This window comes from Hoplias malabaricus, chromosome 2, assembly GCF_029633855.1.
Source record: "Hoplias malabaricus isolate fHopMal1 chromosome 2, fHopMal1.hap1, whole genome shotgun sequence".
Classification (NCBI taxonomy): Eukaryota; Metazoa; Chordata; class Actinopteri; order Characiformes; family Erythrinidae; genus Hoplias; species Hoplias malabaricus.
Genome location: NC_089801.1, coordinates 77,379,672 through 77,393,664, shown reverse-complemented (window position 1 = coordinate 77,393,664; position 13,993 = coordinate 77,379,672). Strand labels below are relative to the sequence as shown.

General features: G+C 43.4%; 1 protein-coding gene across 1 annotated transcript; it reads left to right on the top strand.

Annotated features, from left to right (window-relative positions):
* The first annotated feature begins 10,412 nt into the window (after window positions 1-10,412).
* On the top strand, window positions 10,413-13,993 carry actb1 (actin, beta 1). The gene is made up of 6 exons (XM_066661685.1): window positions 10,413-10,567; window positions 11,734-11,858; window positions 11,945-12,184; window positions 12,547-12,985; window positions 13,076-13,257; window positions 13,339-13,993. The coding sequence occupies exons 2-6, from the start codon at window positions 11,736-11,738 to the stop codon at window positions 13,480-13,482; spliced, it is 1,128 nt and encodes a 375-aa protein (XP_066517782.1). The 5' UTR covers window positions 10,413-10,567; window positions 11,734-11,735; the 3' UTR covers window positions 13,483-13,993.

Genomic DNA, 13,993 nt, shown 5'->3' with positions numbered 1-13,993 from the left:
AAGGGCAGTGAGCGTAAAGTGAGGTGATTTATATATATATATATATATATATATATATATATATATATATATATATATATATATATATATTGATACTGGAATAATTTAGTCTTCAGTGACTGGCAGAAATGTACAGTACAGGTCCAAAAGTTTGTAGGCACACATTTATTGACCTATGTTCACTACATTATGTTCAGGAGCAGCTGCACATGAAGCAAACTTCAATCTGCTCAATGCCAGGTGTTGACTAGACGGGTACAAACTCCAGCAGTGCTGCTGTGTCTGATCCCCTCGTAAAGCTCAACAACCACCACCACGTCAGTGTCACTGCAGCGCTGAGAATTATCCCCCACCCAAATCACACCTGCTCTGTGAAGGTCCTGGGCTTTAAAGAACAGGGTGAAAGCAGGCTAACAAAGTATGCAGAGCATCAGATGGACTACAAAGTGCATTTTCATGGTCAGTGGAGCTGATAAAATTCACAATAAGTGTAGAAACATTGAGGTAATTCTAATGTTCTGGGTGATAAGTTGTGTCTCTTTCGCAGAGCACACTGTTGTTGTTATTTGCGTAACGTTAATCCGTTGTGCTCTTTTACCTGGTTTGCGATGTTTGGAGAACACAAGATAAAAGTGTACAATAGCTTCAATACTTCAATGGACCAATGGAAATGCTTTAAAATTCCCAGGAATAAAATTTTCTGAGAAAATGGTGGCCCACTGAAGATTGTTTGCTGGATTCTCCTGCGGCCCACACCAGACCAGACCAGCTGCTCACCTCCACCTACTGCTGCCAGCCTCTGACCTCTCACCATGATCGACTACACTGAAGTAGAAATGGACTCAGATTAGCAATGCTCTGACTGATGTTTACAATCGAGTGCATTATTATTATTATTGGGGCGGCACAGTGGTGCAGCAGGTTAGTGTCGCAGTCACACAGCTCCAGGGATCTGGAGGTTGTGGGTTCGTGTCCTGCTCCGGGTGACTGTCTGTGAGGAGTGTGGTGTGTTCTCCCTGTGTCTGCGTGGGTTTTCTCTGGGTGACTGTCTGTGAGGAATGTGGTGTGATCTCCCTGTGTTCGCGTGGGTTTCCTCCGGGTGACTGTCTGTGAGGAGTGTGGTGTGATCTCCCTGTGTTCGCGTGGGTTTCCTCTGGGTGACTGTCTGTGAGGAGTGTGGTGTGTTCTCTCTGTGTCTGCGTGGGTTTCCTCCGGGTGACTGTCTGTGAGGAGTGTGGTGTGTTCTCCCTGTGTCTGCGTGGGTTTCCTCCGGGTGACTGTCTGTGAGGAGTGTGGTGTGTTCTCCCTGTGTCTGCGTGGGTTTTCTCCGGGTGACTGTCTGTGAGGAGTGTGGTGTGATCTCCCTGTGTTCGCGTGGGTTTCCTCTGGGTGACTGTCTGTGAGGACTGTGGTGTGTTCTCCCTGTGTCTGCGTGGGTTTCCTCCGGGTGAATGTCTGTGAAGAGTGTGGTGTGTTCTCTGGGTGCTCCGGTTTCCTCCCACGGTCCAAAAACACACGTTGGTAGGTGGATTGGCGACTCAAGTGTCCGTAGGTGTGAGTGTGTGAGTGAATGTGTGTGTGTGTGAGTGTGTTGCCCTGTGAAGGACTGGTGCCCCCTCCAGGGTGTGTTCCTGCCTTGCACTCAATGATTCCAGGTAGGCTCTGGACCCACTGCGACCCTGAATTGGATAAGGATTACAGATAATGAATGAACGAATGAATGAATCATTATTGTACTGTGGCATAATGACACTTAACTGATGATAATTTAAATTACAATCTATAGTTTGATCAGAGGAGGGTGGATCCCCTTTGTGAGTCTTGGTTCCTCCCAAGGGTTTTTCCTCCAGCCTCGAGGGAGTTTTTCCTTGCCACTGTTGCCTTCGGCTGCTCGCATTGCGCTTTGATTTAAAAGTTCTGTTCTGATACTAATTCTGTGAAGCTGCTTCGTGAAAACGTCAACTGTAAAAGGCGCTATATAAATACATTTGATTTGATTTGATGAGCTTACTTTGATTTACATTAATATTTAAACTTGCTCTGCCTTCACTGAATGTTACTCATCTTGCTTTTCATACCTTAAGAACGTTGTGTAACAATGTAACACCATCAAATCAATATTCTAAGAGCATAATCTTCATTATTTCATCAGTTAACTAAAGATTAAACGATTGAACCTTTCAGCAGACAACAGTTTTTTAAGAAATGCAATACTAATTTGGAGCATGATAGTGTTAAATGCTATTAAGGAAATGGTTTGGGTGGATCTAACAGAAGGGCATTTCTGGAGTGCACACCACTTTTCCTCTGTTGCTCAAGGCAGGAATCTTATTTTGCTGACTGAAGGGCTTTTTCTGAGACATTGGGATTGAACCAAACACTTTCAACAGTTTTTAAATACACAGCATAATAAGTTTCACTGTGTGGAAGAAATCACGATTCAGTACTTTTTTATCATCTGCAATTTCTTCATGTGCCGTTAAACATAACAGGAACATTAAAAACACTGGAAACATGCAATTTAATATGTTTACTGTCCCCACTGTTTTCACACATTATCTTGTTATGGATTACAAACTAGACGATGAAGAAATGCACAATGATTTAAGGAAAAAAAAGTATTGATTGAAGTAACTTTAACAAGTGAGTGACTGAGTGAGTTTCTCTGCATCTAAAAGAAGTATGCTGGCCATTTAGTCCGTACTTCGTAGACCTTTACTACTCTTGAGGTACCTCCAACAGTTTTGCCCGTCTGTGTTTGATAACTTTTGCCTTCAAGCTCTGTCAGATTGGTTGGACAGTGTTTACGAATCACCATCTTCATATTTCTTCTCGTGTCCACGTAGTTTCAATGGGAATATTTACAGTTGTCAAATTTATCTTTAGGGTCTTTGCCCAACATAAAGACTTGTGCTAAATCCATTCCAGTATTGTCTTGATAGTGTCACTCATTCATTCATTCATTATCTGTAACCCTTATCCAGTTCAGGGTCGTGGTGGGTCCAGGGCCTACCTGGAATCATTGGGCGCAAGGCAGGAATACACCCTGGAGGGGGCGCCAGTCCTTCATAGGGCAATACACCCATTCACACATACAGACACTTTGGAGTCACCAATCCACCTACCAACATGTGTTTTTGGACCGTAGGAGGAAACCGGAACACCCGGTGGAAACCCACGCAGACACAGGGAGAACACACCACACTCCTCACAGACAGTCACCCGGAGGAAACCCACACAGACACAGGGAGAACACACCACACTCCTCACAGACAGTCACCCGGAGGAAACCCACGCAGACACAGGGAGAACACACCACACTCCTCACAGACAGTCACCCGGAGGAAACCCACGCAGACACAGGGAGAACACACCACACTCCTCACAAACAGTCACCCGGAGGAAACCCACACTGACACAGGGAGAACACACCACATTCCTCACAGACAGTCACCCGGAGGAAACCCACGCAGACACAGGGAGAACACACCACACTCCTCACAAACAGTCACCCTGAGGAAACCCACACTGACACAGGGAGAACACACCACATTCCTCACAGACAGTCACCCGGAGGAAACCCACGCAGACACAGGGAGAACACACCACACTCCTCACAGACAGTCACCCGGAGGAAACCCACACAGACACAGAGAGAACACACCACACTCTTCACAGACAGTCACCCGGAGGAAACCCACACAGACACAGGGAGAACACACCACATTCCTCACAGACAGTCACCCGGAGGAAACCCACGCAGACACAGGGAGAACACACCACACTCCTCACAAACAGTCACCCTGAGGAAACCCACACTGACACAGGGAGAACACACCACATTCCTCACAGACAGTCACCCGGAGGAAACCCACGCAGACACAGGGAGAACACACCACACTCCTCACAGACAGTCACCCGGAGGAAACCCACACAGACACAGGGAGAACACACCACATTCCTCACAGACAGTCACCCGGAGGAAACCCACGCAGACACAGGGAGAACACACCACACTCCTCACAGACAGTCACCCGGAGGAAACCCACACAGACACAGAGAGAACACACCACACTCCTCACAGACAGTCACCCGGAGGAAACCCACACAGACACAGAGAGAACACACCACACCCTCCAGGACTGTGTGCCGCCAATTAAAATTACAATTGTCTTTTATTGACGTATTAATGCATCAACAGAGCAATCACCATTTTTCGTCCAAATCGTCAAAACAAAACCTCACACATATTTTTGGATACAATATTATCCTCAAGAACAGAACAAATAGATGCACATATGTTTGCAGTGCTTTTTCCAGATGGAGCTCATAATGAATGCAGCAAAACGACTTGCTCGTCACTTTCAGACTACTTCATTTTGAAGTATTTACTTCAAGTAATTACTTTCATTTTGCTGATCTTTTTTGCAGTTGTCATTTTTCACACTATGCAACAGTTACCATAAAATCATAAAAGCAGGAGAATGTTATTTTTAATTACAATTATTCATCACACACATACACACACACACACACACACACACACACACACACACACACACACACTTTAAAACGTATTTGCACACTTAATATATAAGTAAACATGAATTGTTACATAAATGTATTTCTTTTCTTTTTTTTAACAAATAATTACATTTCTATTAAATGTTCATTTAAATCTCATTATTATATCACATTTTTACCATATTCCTCAGCCAGGAATGCAACACTGTTGCTGTTGTAACAGGGCACGCCCTCTTCCTTTGACTCATCTGCCAGCAGGGCACTTGGACCTATTGGAGATTTGGGGTGGGGTTAGAAGTAACACTCAGCTCTTCCTGTGGCAGCCCTTTACTGTGGAAAAGGTCTGGGCCACTTTCATAAAGTTTAAACAAGATAACGTCTTTAGAAAACAACACTTCATAGAAAAGATTTCTTAATTTTGCACTGCATGTCAATTACAAAGTAACAGTAGGTTACCATTCAAACACATTATGAGTAATCCTCCCTACGTCCTTGAAGCTTTAAACAGAGCATGATTTCAGTATTAAACTGGATCAATGTAAACAATGTCTGTATCTTTCTTCTCTTTTTTTGTTTAAGTTAATACAGATTAAAGTTAATCGTCTTTTATTTGCTTGAGCTCCATAAATACCCACTTGTGCACTCTTTCATTATCTTCTTCTCTTTTTTTTTTTACACAACTCACAGAATGTGTGTGTTCCCTGGTCACCCTTTGACAAATTTGCATACCTAACGTAGCAGGAACTACTGAGAAGACAGCCTCTATTCCTTTTTTAGTCACTGTTGAGCATTTACCTGTCTGTATGTAAATGCCTGCTCTGGGCAGTGCTCCTGTGGCCTTTACTGCTTATGATCAATCACGTTGGTACCTGCCCAAACCTTGGTTTGGGTTAGTCTTTAGTGCCTTATAGGGGCTTGGAGTCTTTTGTGCTTATACCAGGAAGGTGGAAATGCATGACTGAGGTCTGTTTTATCTCCCTAACGTTCTTGTGTCATTGCTTTGTGAGCTATAACTTTATGAACATAAATGAAGCCTAGTCCTAGATGTGAATTATTTTGGAGCACGGGCAGATCCTCAGTAGTGTATCTCAGTCTAAGACTGTGAGGGGGATTAGTCTGTGCCCGAGGCTCTACTTCTCAGACCACGATGGAATGGAGGGTTGAGTTTGAGCTGAAATGCACGGTTTCAGTGTGTTTCCAGAAATGCTCACTGTAGGAATATGCACAATTCAAGCCTAGGGGGGGTCTAAGGGAGGGACAGATGGGGCAACAGGCAGATAGAGAGAGAATGGAGCTCACTCTCTGATTTCCGCTTACACGGATCATGTGACCTGGGCATTCCTGAGCCCTGCACCACGTGGCTCACTCAGAGATATCCATATTAGGTCATCAGCTGAGCAGATTTTAAAGAGACAAGGTCCCTCAAACACAAAAGCTGCTTCTGTGAACAAGACCCCCCACACGTACTTCACTTCCAGGTAGAGTGGGAAGGGTGGTCTGGCTCAATATGCCACTCTCTGGGTGAATTCACGCCAATATTTACTGCGATTTGGGATTTTTTGCGAGTCGTGTGTATGAGCCTGGGACCAGGAAACGGAGGTCAATACACTATTATATGGAATGTAATAGGATTAGAGTCGTAAAATGTAAAATGGACTCAACAGAGACTCAGCTGGAACTCAGAAGCAATAAAAAAACAAACATATTCATTAATATTTCATTCTAAATGTTACTGCAATTATTGCATTGTTGTATTATTGGTCGATTCAGTTGAAGGGGGTTTTCAAATTGTGTAAAAGTGATAGTTCCTCCCCCACACCAAGGTTTTTATCAGAGTGTGAGGACACATTGGACTGTATATGGCCCAACTGTTTAAACAATGATATGTATTCATTGTAGACCTGGTGTAGAACGGGTGGAAGTGCAACTTCCCTTTTCATTTCCAGATACAACATCCTGTTTTAGATTGGCCTTATTGTGTGATGACCCTAAGACTCATTCTGTTCTTTACAACTGTCTCTCGCTCTCTCTCTCTCTGAGAAATCCTTATAAGGCTTCAACTGCAATCCTGCAGTTTTTATACTGGTGGATCACAAGCCGTAGTTGTCACTTGCGGGGTGCTATTTCGTGTTTCATATTTTGAAAGAATGGCTCAGAACACAGTGGTGTGTTAATATTAAGAGAAGCAACCGTCCAATCAGAATCCGTGGATCTGGAATATTGATGTTGTTTATTAACATCTTTACTGAGTCATTGCGTAACTGTAACTGAATATGATCAGTCGTTTTTACTTCAGAATATGAAATCTGATGTGCTGGTACTACAGAAACCTCACAGTATTCAGGTGAAACTGCCAGTCATAACAACATCGTCCTTGAGAAAGTCTCTAGAATAGTTATCATACTAGACAACACACACCCACGTACGCACTAAAAACAAATGAACAGAGCCCATCCCCAACCGTGATACACATATGTAGTAACCGTCTTTGTCATCTGAGTGATTTCATTACAAGGCCATGAGCCTTGGCTGCTTTAGTAATCTCTGTGACCAGTGTAATCATTTCTGATGTTGTTACTGATATGCCCCCCCCCCACCCGCACTAGGAATGAATCTGAAGTGCTAGTAGTTTCAAGTGTGTGAGTCACTGCAACACACAGGATGCTCTGGATGAGGGCATGGAATGTCTTTAGGAAATGTATCCAAACCTTCAATAAAAAAGCATCTCCAGTTTATAATATAACAGACTTTTGAGGCAAGAAGACTATAAATAACTTCATCTGTTGTCATCTGAATTAATTCTACTTCATACTAAATCTAAATATTTTGTCTGAGCTATAATTATAGACACACAAACGTCAAATAACTACACACGAATGAGTCTAGTACTTCACAGGGGTGTGTGCGTGCTCTGCATGGATTGTTATCTCCTTTCACCCTGTTCTTCTATGGTCAGGACCCCTACAGAAATGGTATGATTTAGGTGGCGATGTTTTAGTCGGTGTTGTGCTGGGACGAGTGGATCAGACACAGCAGTGCTGCTGGAGTTTGTAAACCACTTGGTATCGCCGCTGCACTGAGAATAGCCAACGAGGCAAAAATATTCCGCCGACAGCCTGTTGTGTCCACTCATGAAACACTAGAGGACGAACAACACACTGTGCAGTGACAGATGAGCTATGGTCTCTGACTTTCTAACGGAGTGGGCAGTGAGTGGACAGTATTTAAAAACTCCAGCAGCACTGCTGTGTCTGATCCACTGATCAGTGTCACTGCAGCACTGATAACAATCCACCACCCAAATCACACCTGTTCTCTGGGGGTCCACTGATGATCAGTGGGGAACGTGGGATAACAAATTATGCAAAACAACAGTTAGACACTGAATAATTGTAAAACGGGGGCGGCACAGTGGTGCAGCAGGTAGTGTCACACAGCACCAGGGACCTGGAGGTTGTGGGTTTGATTCCCGCTCCGGGTGACTGTCTGTGAGGAGTTGGTGTGTTCTCCCTGTGTCTGTATGGGTTTCCTACGGGTGCTCCGGTTTCCTCCCACAGTCCAAAAACACATGTTGGTGTCCGTAGGTGTGAGTGTGTGAGTGAATGTCTGTGTTGCCCTGTGAAGGACTGGCGCCCCCTCCAGGGTGTATTCCCGCCTTGTGCCCAATGATTCCAGGAAGGCTCTGGACCCACCGTGACCCTGAAATGGATAATCGGTTACAGATGGATGGAAGGATGGTAGAATTGTAGAACTACACAGGGCATCGTTAAGGTCCGATGAACTGATAAAATTGACAATAAAAAAATAAGGACACTTAAAGGGTTTGTCTGATCAATGTTTATTTTGTTTAGGTTGGTATTAAGTGTAATCTAAAAATTGTATTTTCTTTCATACAAATAAACGTTTAGAGACATTTATTTTATAAATATAGCCTTTAGAAGCTGAAATATTTATATGAAAATATTGTTAGGGCACTTCCAGTGAATTGCATGCCACTTTTCGATCATGTTAAGGTAAAGCCTTATACCTTGTTATGCCTTTGAAACTGATGTTGTTGTTTTTTTTTACCGTTTATCATAGGTTTCATTTAAACACTTCTCATGAAGCACCCTAGTCAGGCCCCTGTGTGTTAGTCGATGCTAATTTACCTTTTAGAAACCGTATCAGATATAATCTATTCTATATCTACACACACACTCGGCCAAATGACGCTGATTCTGATTTGCTGCATGAGAATCACATGACTGCCTTGTATTAATTAGCATCTATAAAAAACAAACTAAAAGTGATATTATCACAACCTCAGAGTGCAGCTATTACCACAGCTAACTGTTAGTGTGTTAAGATTATTATCTGTCCTCAGAAATATATCTTTTCACTGTCCTGACTTAGACTGGCAAGCGTTTGCTTTATCAACTTATTCGTGATGACCATAGACCAACATGTAGTTCTTTTCTACTCTCTTCATTGCATAGTGCAGTTTCTCCAGTGCTAAGCCTGGAGTAGCAATGAGTAGGCAGTACTCCCCCTATTACAGATCAGTAAAGAATCAAAATGATTTAGAAGCTGTAATTTAAAGTTAAACATGTTAAATAGTGATCCTTTAAAGGTACATTTACACAGTAATTTAGTAAACAATAATGTACCTGTGCAGTATCTATTTTCTGAGGGTGTCCATCATATTTAACACTCCTGCTGGACGGGGAAACCACTGGAGAGACAGTTGAATGTTACACGATCGTGTGTGTTCTGCTGGACATGAAGGAGTTAATATGAGTTTTGCTGTGTAATGTAAATAAACAAGTCAGGACAGTAGTCCATTTCCCCCTTTTGAAATCAGGATAAGATCAATATCCTGTATTGATAATTTTGTTTGTCCTTTACATCACCCAAATGAATAATGCTGGCCTTGCAAAACTCTTGACAGTCCAATAAATTCAACCTTGTTTATTATCATGGTTTATTCTTAGCTCATGCAAATATCGCCCCGCATATTCTGTGACTACAACACATTATCTTTAGATATGAGAATATGTCATAACTCATAAACATTTTCAAAGTTTTCATCAGTTCCTCATCCGTTCAGATGGGTATCCCCTGATCTAGATTTGTATTGTTAATATTATTAAGAATATAAGAGTATTATTGAGATAACAGCTCGTGTTAGCTGTGTATTAGCAAAGTATTACCCCCGACCAGTCCTGTCCTTCAGCAAAGGAGTGCAAGCAGCCACGCCCACGTATTTCAAATCCCAAACTGACCCATATCAGAGACAATGCTGCGAGCCTGTGTGAATGCCTTTGTTACACTCACTGTATTGAGCTTGAAAAGCACTGCTTAGCACTAAATAACCTGAGAGGCTCAGTGCCTGATAGAAGGATGAGCTGTTTTTATGGGCGTCCGTTTAAACCGTTTGGCCTTGCATCCTAGCCACACCATAACGTTATAAGGACAGTTATATCCTAAAGACCACAAATTACTTAATGTTAGCCCTCTGTAGCTCGAAGCTTACACGGGAGTACTTTAAAATCTGTTGATAATAAATTACAGTACGCCTCCAAAATCATTTTATTTTAGATTAATTAGCGTTAGGCTAACACTTCCCCTCAGGATATTCCTTGGTGTCAATAACATTACGTTTAAGCTTTTGTTCACGTCTATTTCACTGGGGGAGGGAAGTATAAGGTTTACTCGAAGTATATCACAAAAACACACAATTGTGAGAGCAATATATTGGATAACGGTGTCATAAATCGTGCCTTTTTAACCTTCCCCTCAGTTCCTTTTGCCTTGTCTCACTCACTCTCTACTTCATCCCAGAACTTGAATTTCAAGCAATAAGCTTGAAACACGCCAACTGGGTGAGGGCTAGCCAATCAGATCGCTCGATGCCGAAACATTACCTTATATGGAAGGAGCCGGCCACCACGCCGGGTATAAAATGCACAACCCTCGCTAGTCTTCTCACTACTTTGAGTTTTCTGTGCACAACAGAGGAGCCACTTTCACCCGTTTAGTTCCCTGCAAAACCTTTAATTCACAGGTAAGCTTTGTGGTTTTAAGCTATTTATATATTTTTTTTACATTCTCATCGTGTGGGAAAAGATATTCGCTGTTTTTTAATTCGATTTATGTCCTTTAGTAATGTTAGCAATTGTCTCTGTACGTGAATGAATTAATGTGTCGGTTTTATGCATTTAAACGTCGTGAAACCTTATTAAACGAGTTAATTAGTTTGCTGATTTTGTTACTTAGTCAGGCGTCCTCGGTCTGACCGTTAACTTTGGGCTGGGCGATAGCTAACGTCAACTTTCCTAGTGTTCTATAGTTATTTGCTAACGTTAGATGCAAGCGCCCGGTCTAACGATATGAAGAGAGCCTTTTATTTAAACGAGGTACTTCATATTAAGTGTATATTCCTGGTTTAGGTCTTAAATTCGCTGAACTGCCCTGCCTGCTAGCCAAGTAAATGCGTTCTATGTAGTCTGTACTGTTTGAATGGTGGGTGTGGCTATCTCTGAAATACCGGCGTCTTTTATGAAGCTCATCTGCATAATAACGCGTTATTATAACGCTAAAATAAATAACTGCGTTATCTACTGTTTAAAAATATAAGTCGTTACTCGGAGTCTAGGTTTGGCGCAGTTTGTTTTAACTCTTACTCAAGTTAATTTGCATTAAGGCGTGTTTGAGCATGCGTGGCTTAATTATTTTTTCCAGATAAGTTATTTCTCTGCCTCACATTAATTGTACTGTCATGGTGTTAAGTCTGATTTAAAGATGACCGTTTATGAGCAAAAGAGACCACCTTTTTCAGCTTCTGGTGATTGCATCTTTGTTATATTGCTAACTGGAATTGTGTAAGGATGAGCTGACTGGGAAAAGCTCTTATCAGGCTGAAATGGGGAGTGGTCCTGGCTCTGCTACACTGGGTCTGTAAGCTGAATCGGCCATGGCGAGCCGGGCGAACTTATTGCCTTATAAGGCAATAGTGAGGCTGCCCAGCCACTTCCTTTGTCTCAAATCATTAGGTTTTAGGCTTGTGCCTTTGCGCCACCTACTGGGTGAGATGAGAAACCACCCAATGAAATACTAGGGCTTGGCTTGAGCACTGCATAGCGGCTCGATTTGAACACTGCGTAGGGCTTCGCCCTGCTGGGAGGATATCTTTTTTTTTTTTAATATTTTGACTTTTTCTATTTCACACAGCCATGGATGAGGAAATCGCCGCTCTGGTTGTTGACAATGGCTCTGGAATGTGCAAAGCTGGCTTCGCTGGAGATGATGCTCCTCGTGCCGTTTTCCCTTCTATTGTTGGCCGACCCAGGCATCAGGTAAGTTGCTACCAAAGCAGTGGTTGAGGTTTTAATATCAATATTCTTGTTCTGGTTCAGCAGCTAATGTGAATATCTCTTTATAGGGTGTGATGGTTGGCATGGGACAGAAGGACTCATATGTAGGAGATGAGGCTCAGAGCAAGAGAGGTATCCTGACCCTGAAGTACCCCATTGAACACGGTATTGTCACTAACTGGGATGATATGGAGAAGATCTGGCACCACACCTTCTACAATGAGCTGCGTGTTGCCCCAGAGGAGCACCCAGTCCTCCTCACAGAGGCTCCCCTCAACCCTAAGGCCAACAGGGAGAAGATGACCCAGGTACACATGGAGTTTATTTATTTTAACTAGTGTTCTCTTAATGATCCCTTAAGCAGTTTCTCTTCCCCTCTCTCCATGTTCATGTCTTCATTTCTTTATCTTCTCAGGCTTTCCATCCTTTGACCTGATCTTTTTCTCCTTATTTGGAGGTCACAGGTTCATTATTTTTCCCCACTTTGTTTGAACTTTGCCACTGCATGAGATTTTTCACCTCGAGTGCTGTGTCTAGACTTCTAGTCAATGCATGTTTGCATCAACTAGCAGTCCTTGAGATCTGTTATTTAACACAAGGATTGAGACCTTTTTAATTCCTTTCTTAGTGCTTGAGCACCTGTCATTAAACGTGTGCTTTTTCTCCACAGATCATGTTCGAGACCTTCAACACTCCTGCCATGTATGTCGCCATCCAGGCCGTGCTGTCCCTGTATGCCTCTGGTCGTACCACAGGTATTGTGATGGATTCCGGTGATGGTGTCACCCACACTGTGCCCATCTATGAGGGTTACGCTCTCCCCCACGCCATCCTCCGTCTGGATCTGGCTGGACGTGACCTGACTGACTACCTGATGAAGATCCTGACGGAGCGTGGTTACAGCTTCACCACCACAGCTGAGAGAGAAATTGTGCGTGACATCAAGGAGAAGCTCTGCTATGTGGCTCTTGACTTTGAGCAGGAGATGGGCACAGCTGCCTCCTCCTCCTCTCTGGAGAAGAGCTATGAGCTGCCTGACGGTCAGGTCATCACTATTGGCAATGAGCGTTTCCGCTGCCCCGAGGCCCTCTTCCAGCCTTCCTTCTTGGGTAAGCTTAGTTTGAGTTGGCTTTCCTGTCTATCTGAACAACTCTGAAATTGGACAGTCTTCTAAAGGGATGTTTGTTTTTCCACTTCAGGTATGGAATCTTGCGGTATCCATGAGACCACCTTCAACTCCATCATGAAGTGCGACGTCGATATCCGTAAGGATCTGTATGCTAACACAGTGCTGTCTGGAGGTACCACCATGTACCCTGGCATTGCTGACCGTATGCAGAAGGAGATCACCTCCCTTGCTCCCTCTACAATGAAGATTAAGGTAACCCATTTCTCATCAAGAGGTTTTGAGACCTAAAACCTGTTCTTGAAGTGAAACTAACCTCTTCTTTCTCTTCCATAGATCATTGCTCCTCCTGAGCGTAAATACTCTGTATGGATCGGTGGCTCCATCCTGGCCTCCCTTTCCACCTTCCAGCAGATGTGGATCAGCAAGCAGGAGTACGATGAATCCGGCCCTTCCATCGTCCACAGGAAGTGCTTCTAAAAAGGGACTCTAACATCTCAGCCAGCCATGTGGCCGGCTGATCTCTAAAACGACCAACCTTCCCCTCTCAGACAAGACAACATGGGCATGGCTTCTGCTCCGTACGGCGCGCTGCCTCAGGACGAGTAAACTGGAATGGGGGGTGGTGTCATACGGGGGAGGAGCTTTCCCCAAGAGGACTCAATGTACATTTTTCTTCTTTGTCATTCCAAATAGCGTCATGTTTTCAATTCCGCATCCACCATTTCACCCATGTTGCAGTGGGAACACATGACCTTGTTAGTGTTGCTTATGTAAATTAAGTCTTTTTGTTTTTGTACTTCAGCCTTAAAACTCAGTCCAGTTCTGTTTTGTTATGCAATGGAAGGGAAACGTTTTACCCAGAGTTGAGTATCTTTTGCAGGTGAACTTCCCTGGGGTGTGTGGGTAAGGGGGACGGTCCAAGGCATGTGAGCCAAGGAGTCTCTCTACACTGACATGTAAACCCAATAAAATGTGCACATTTAAAACT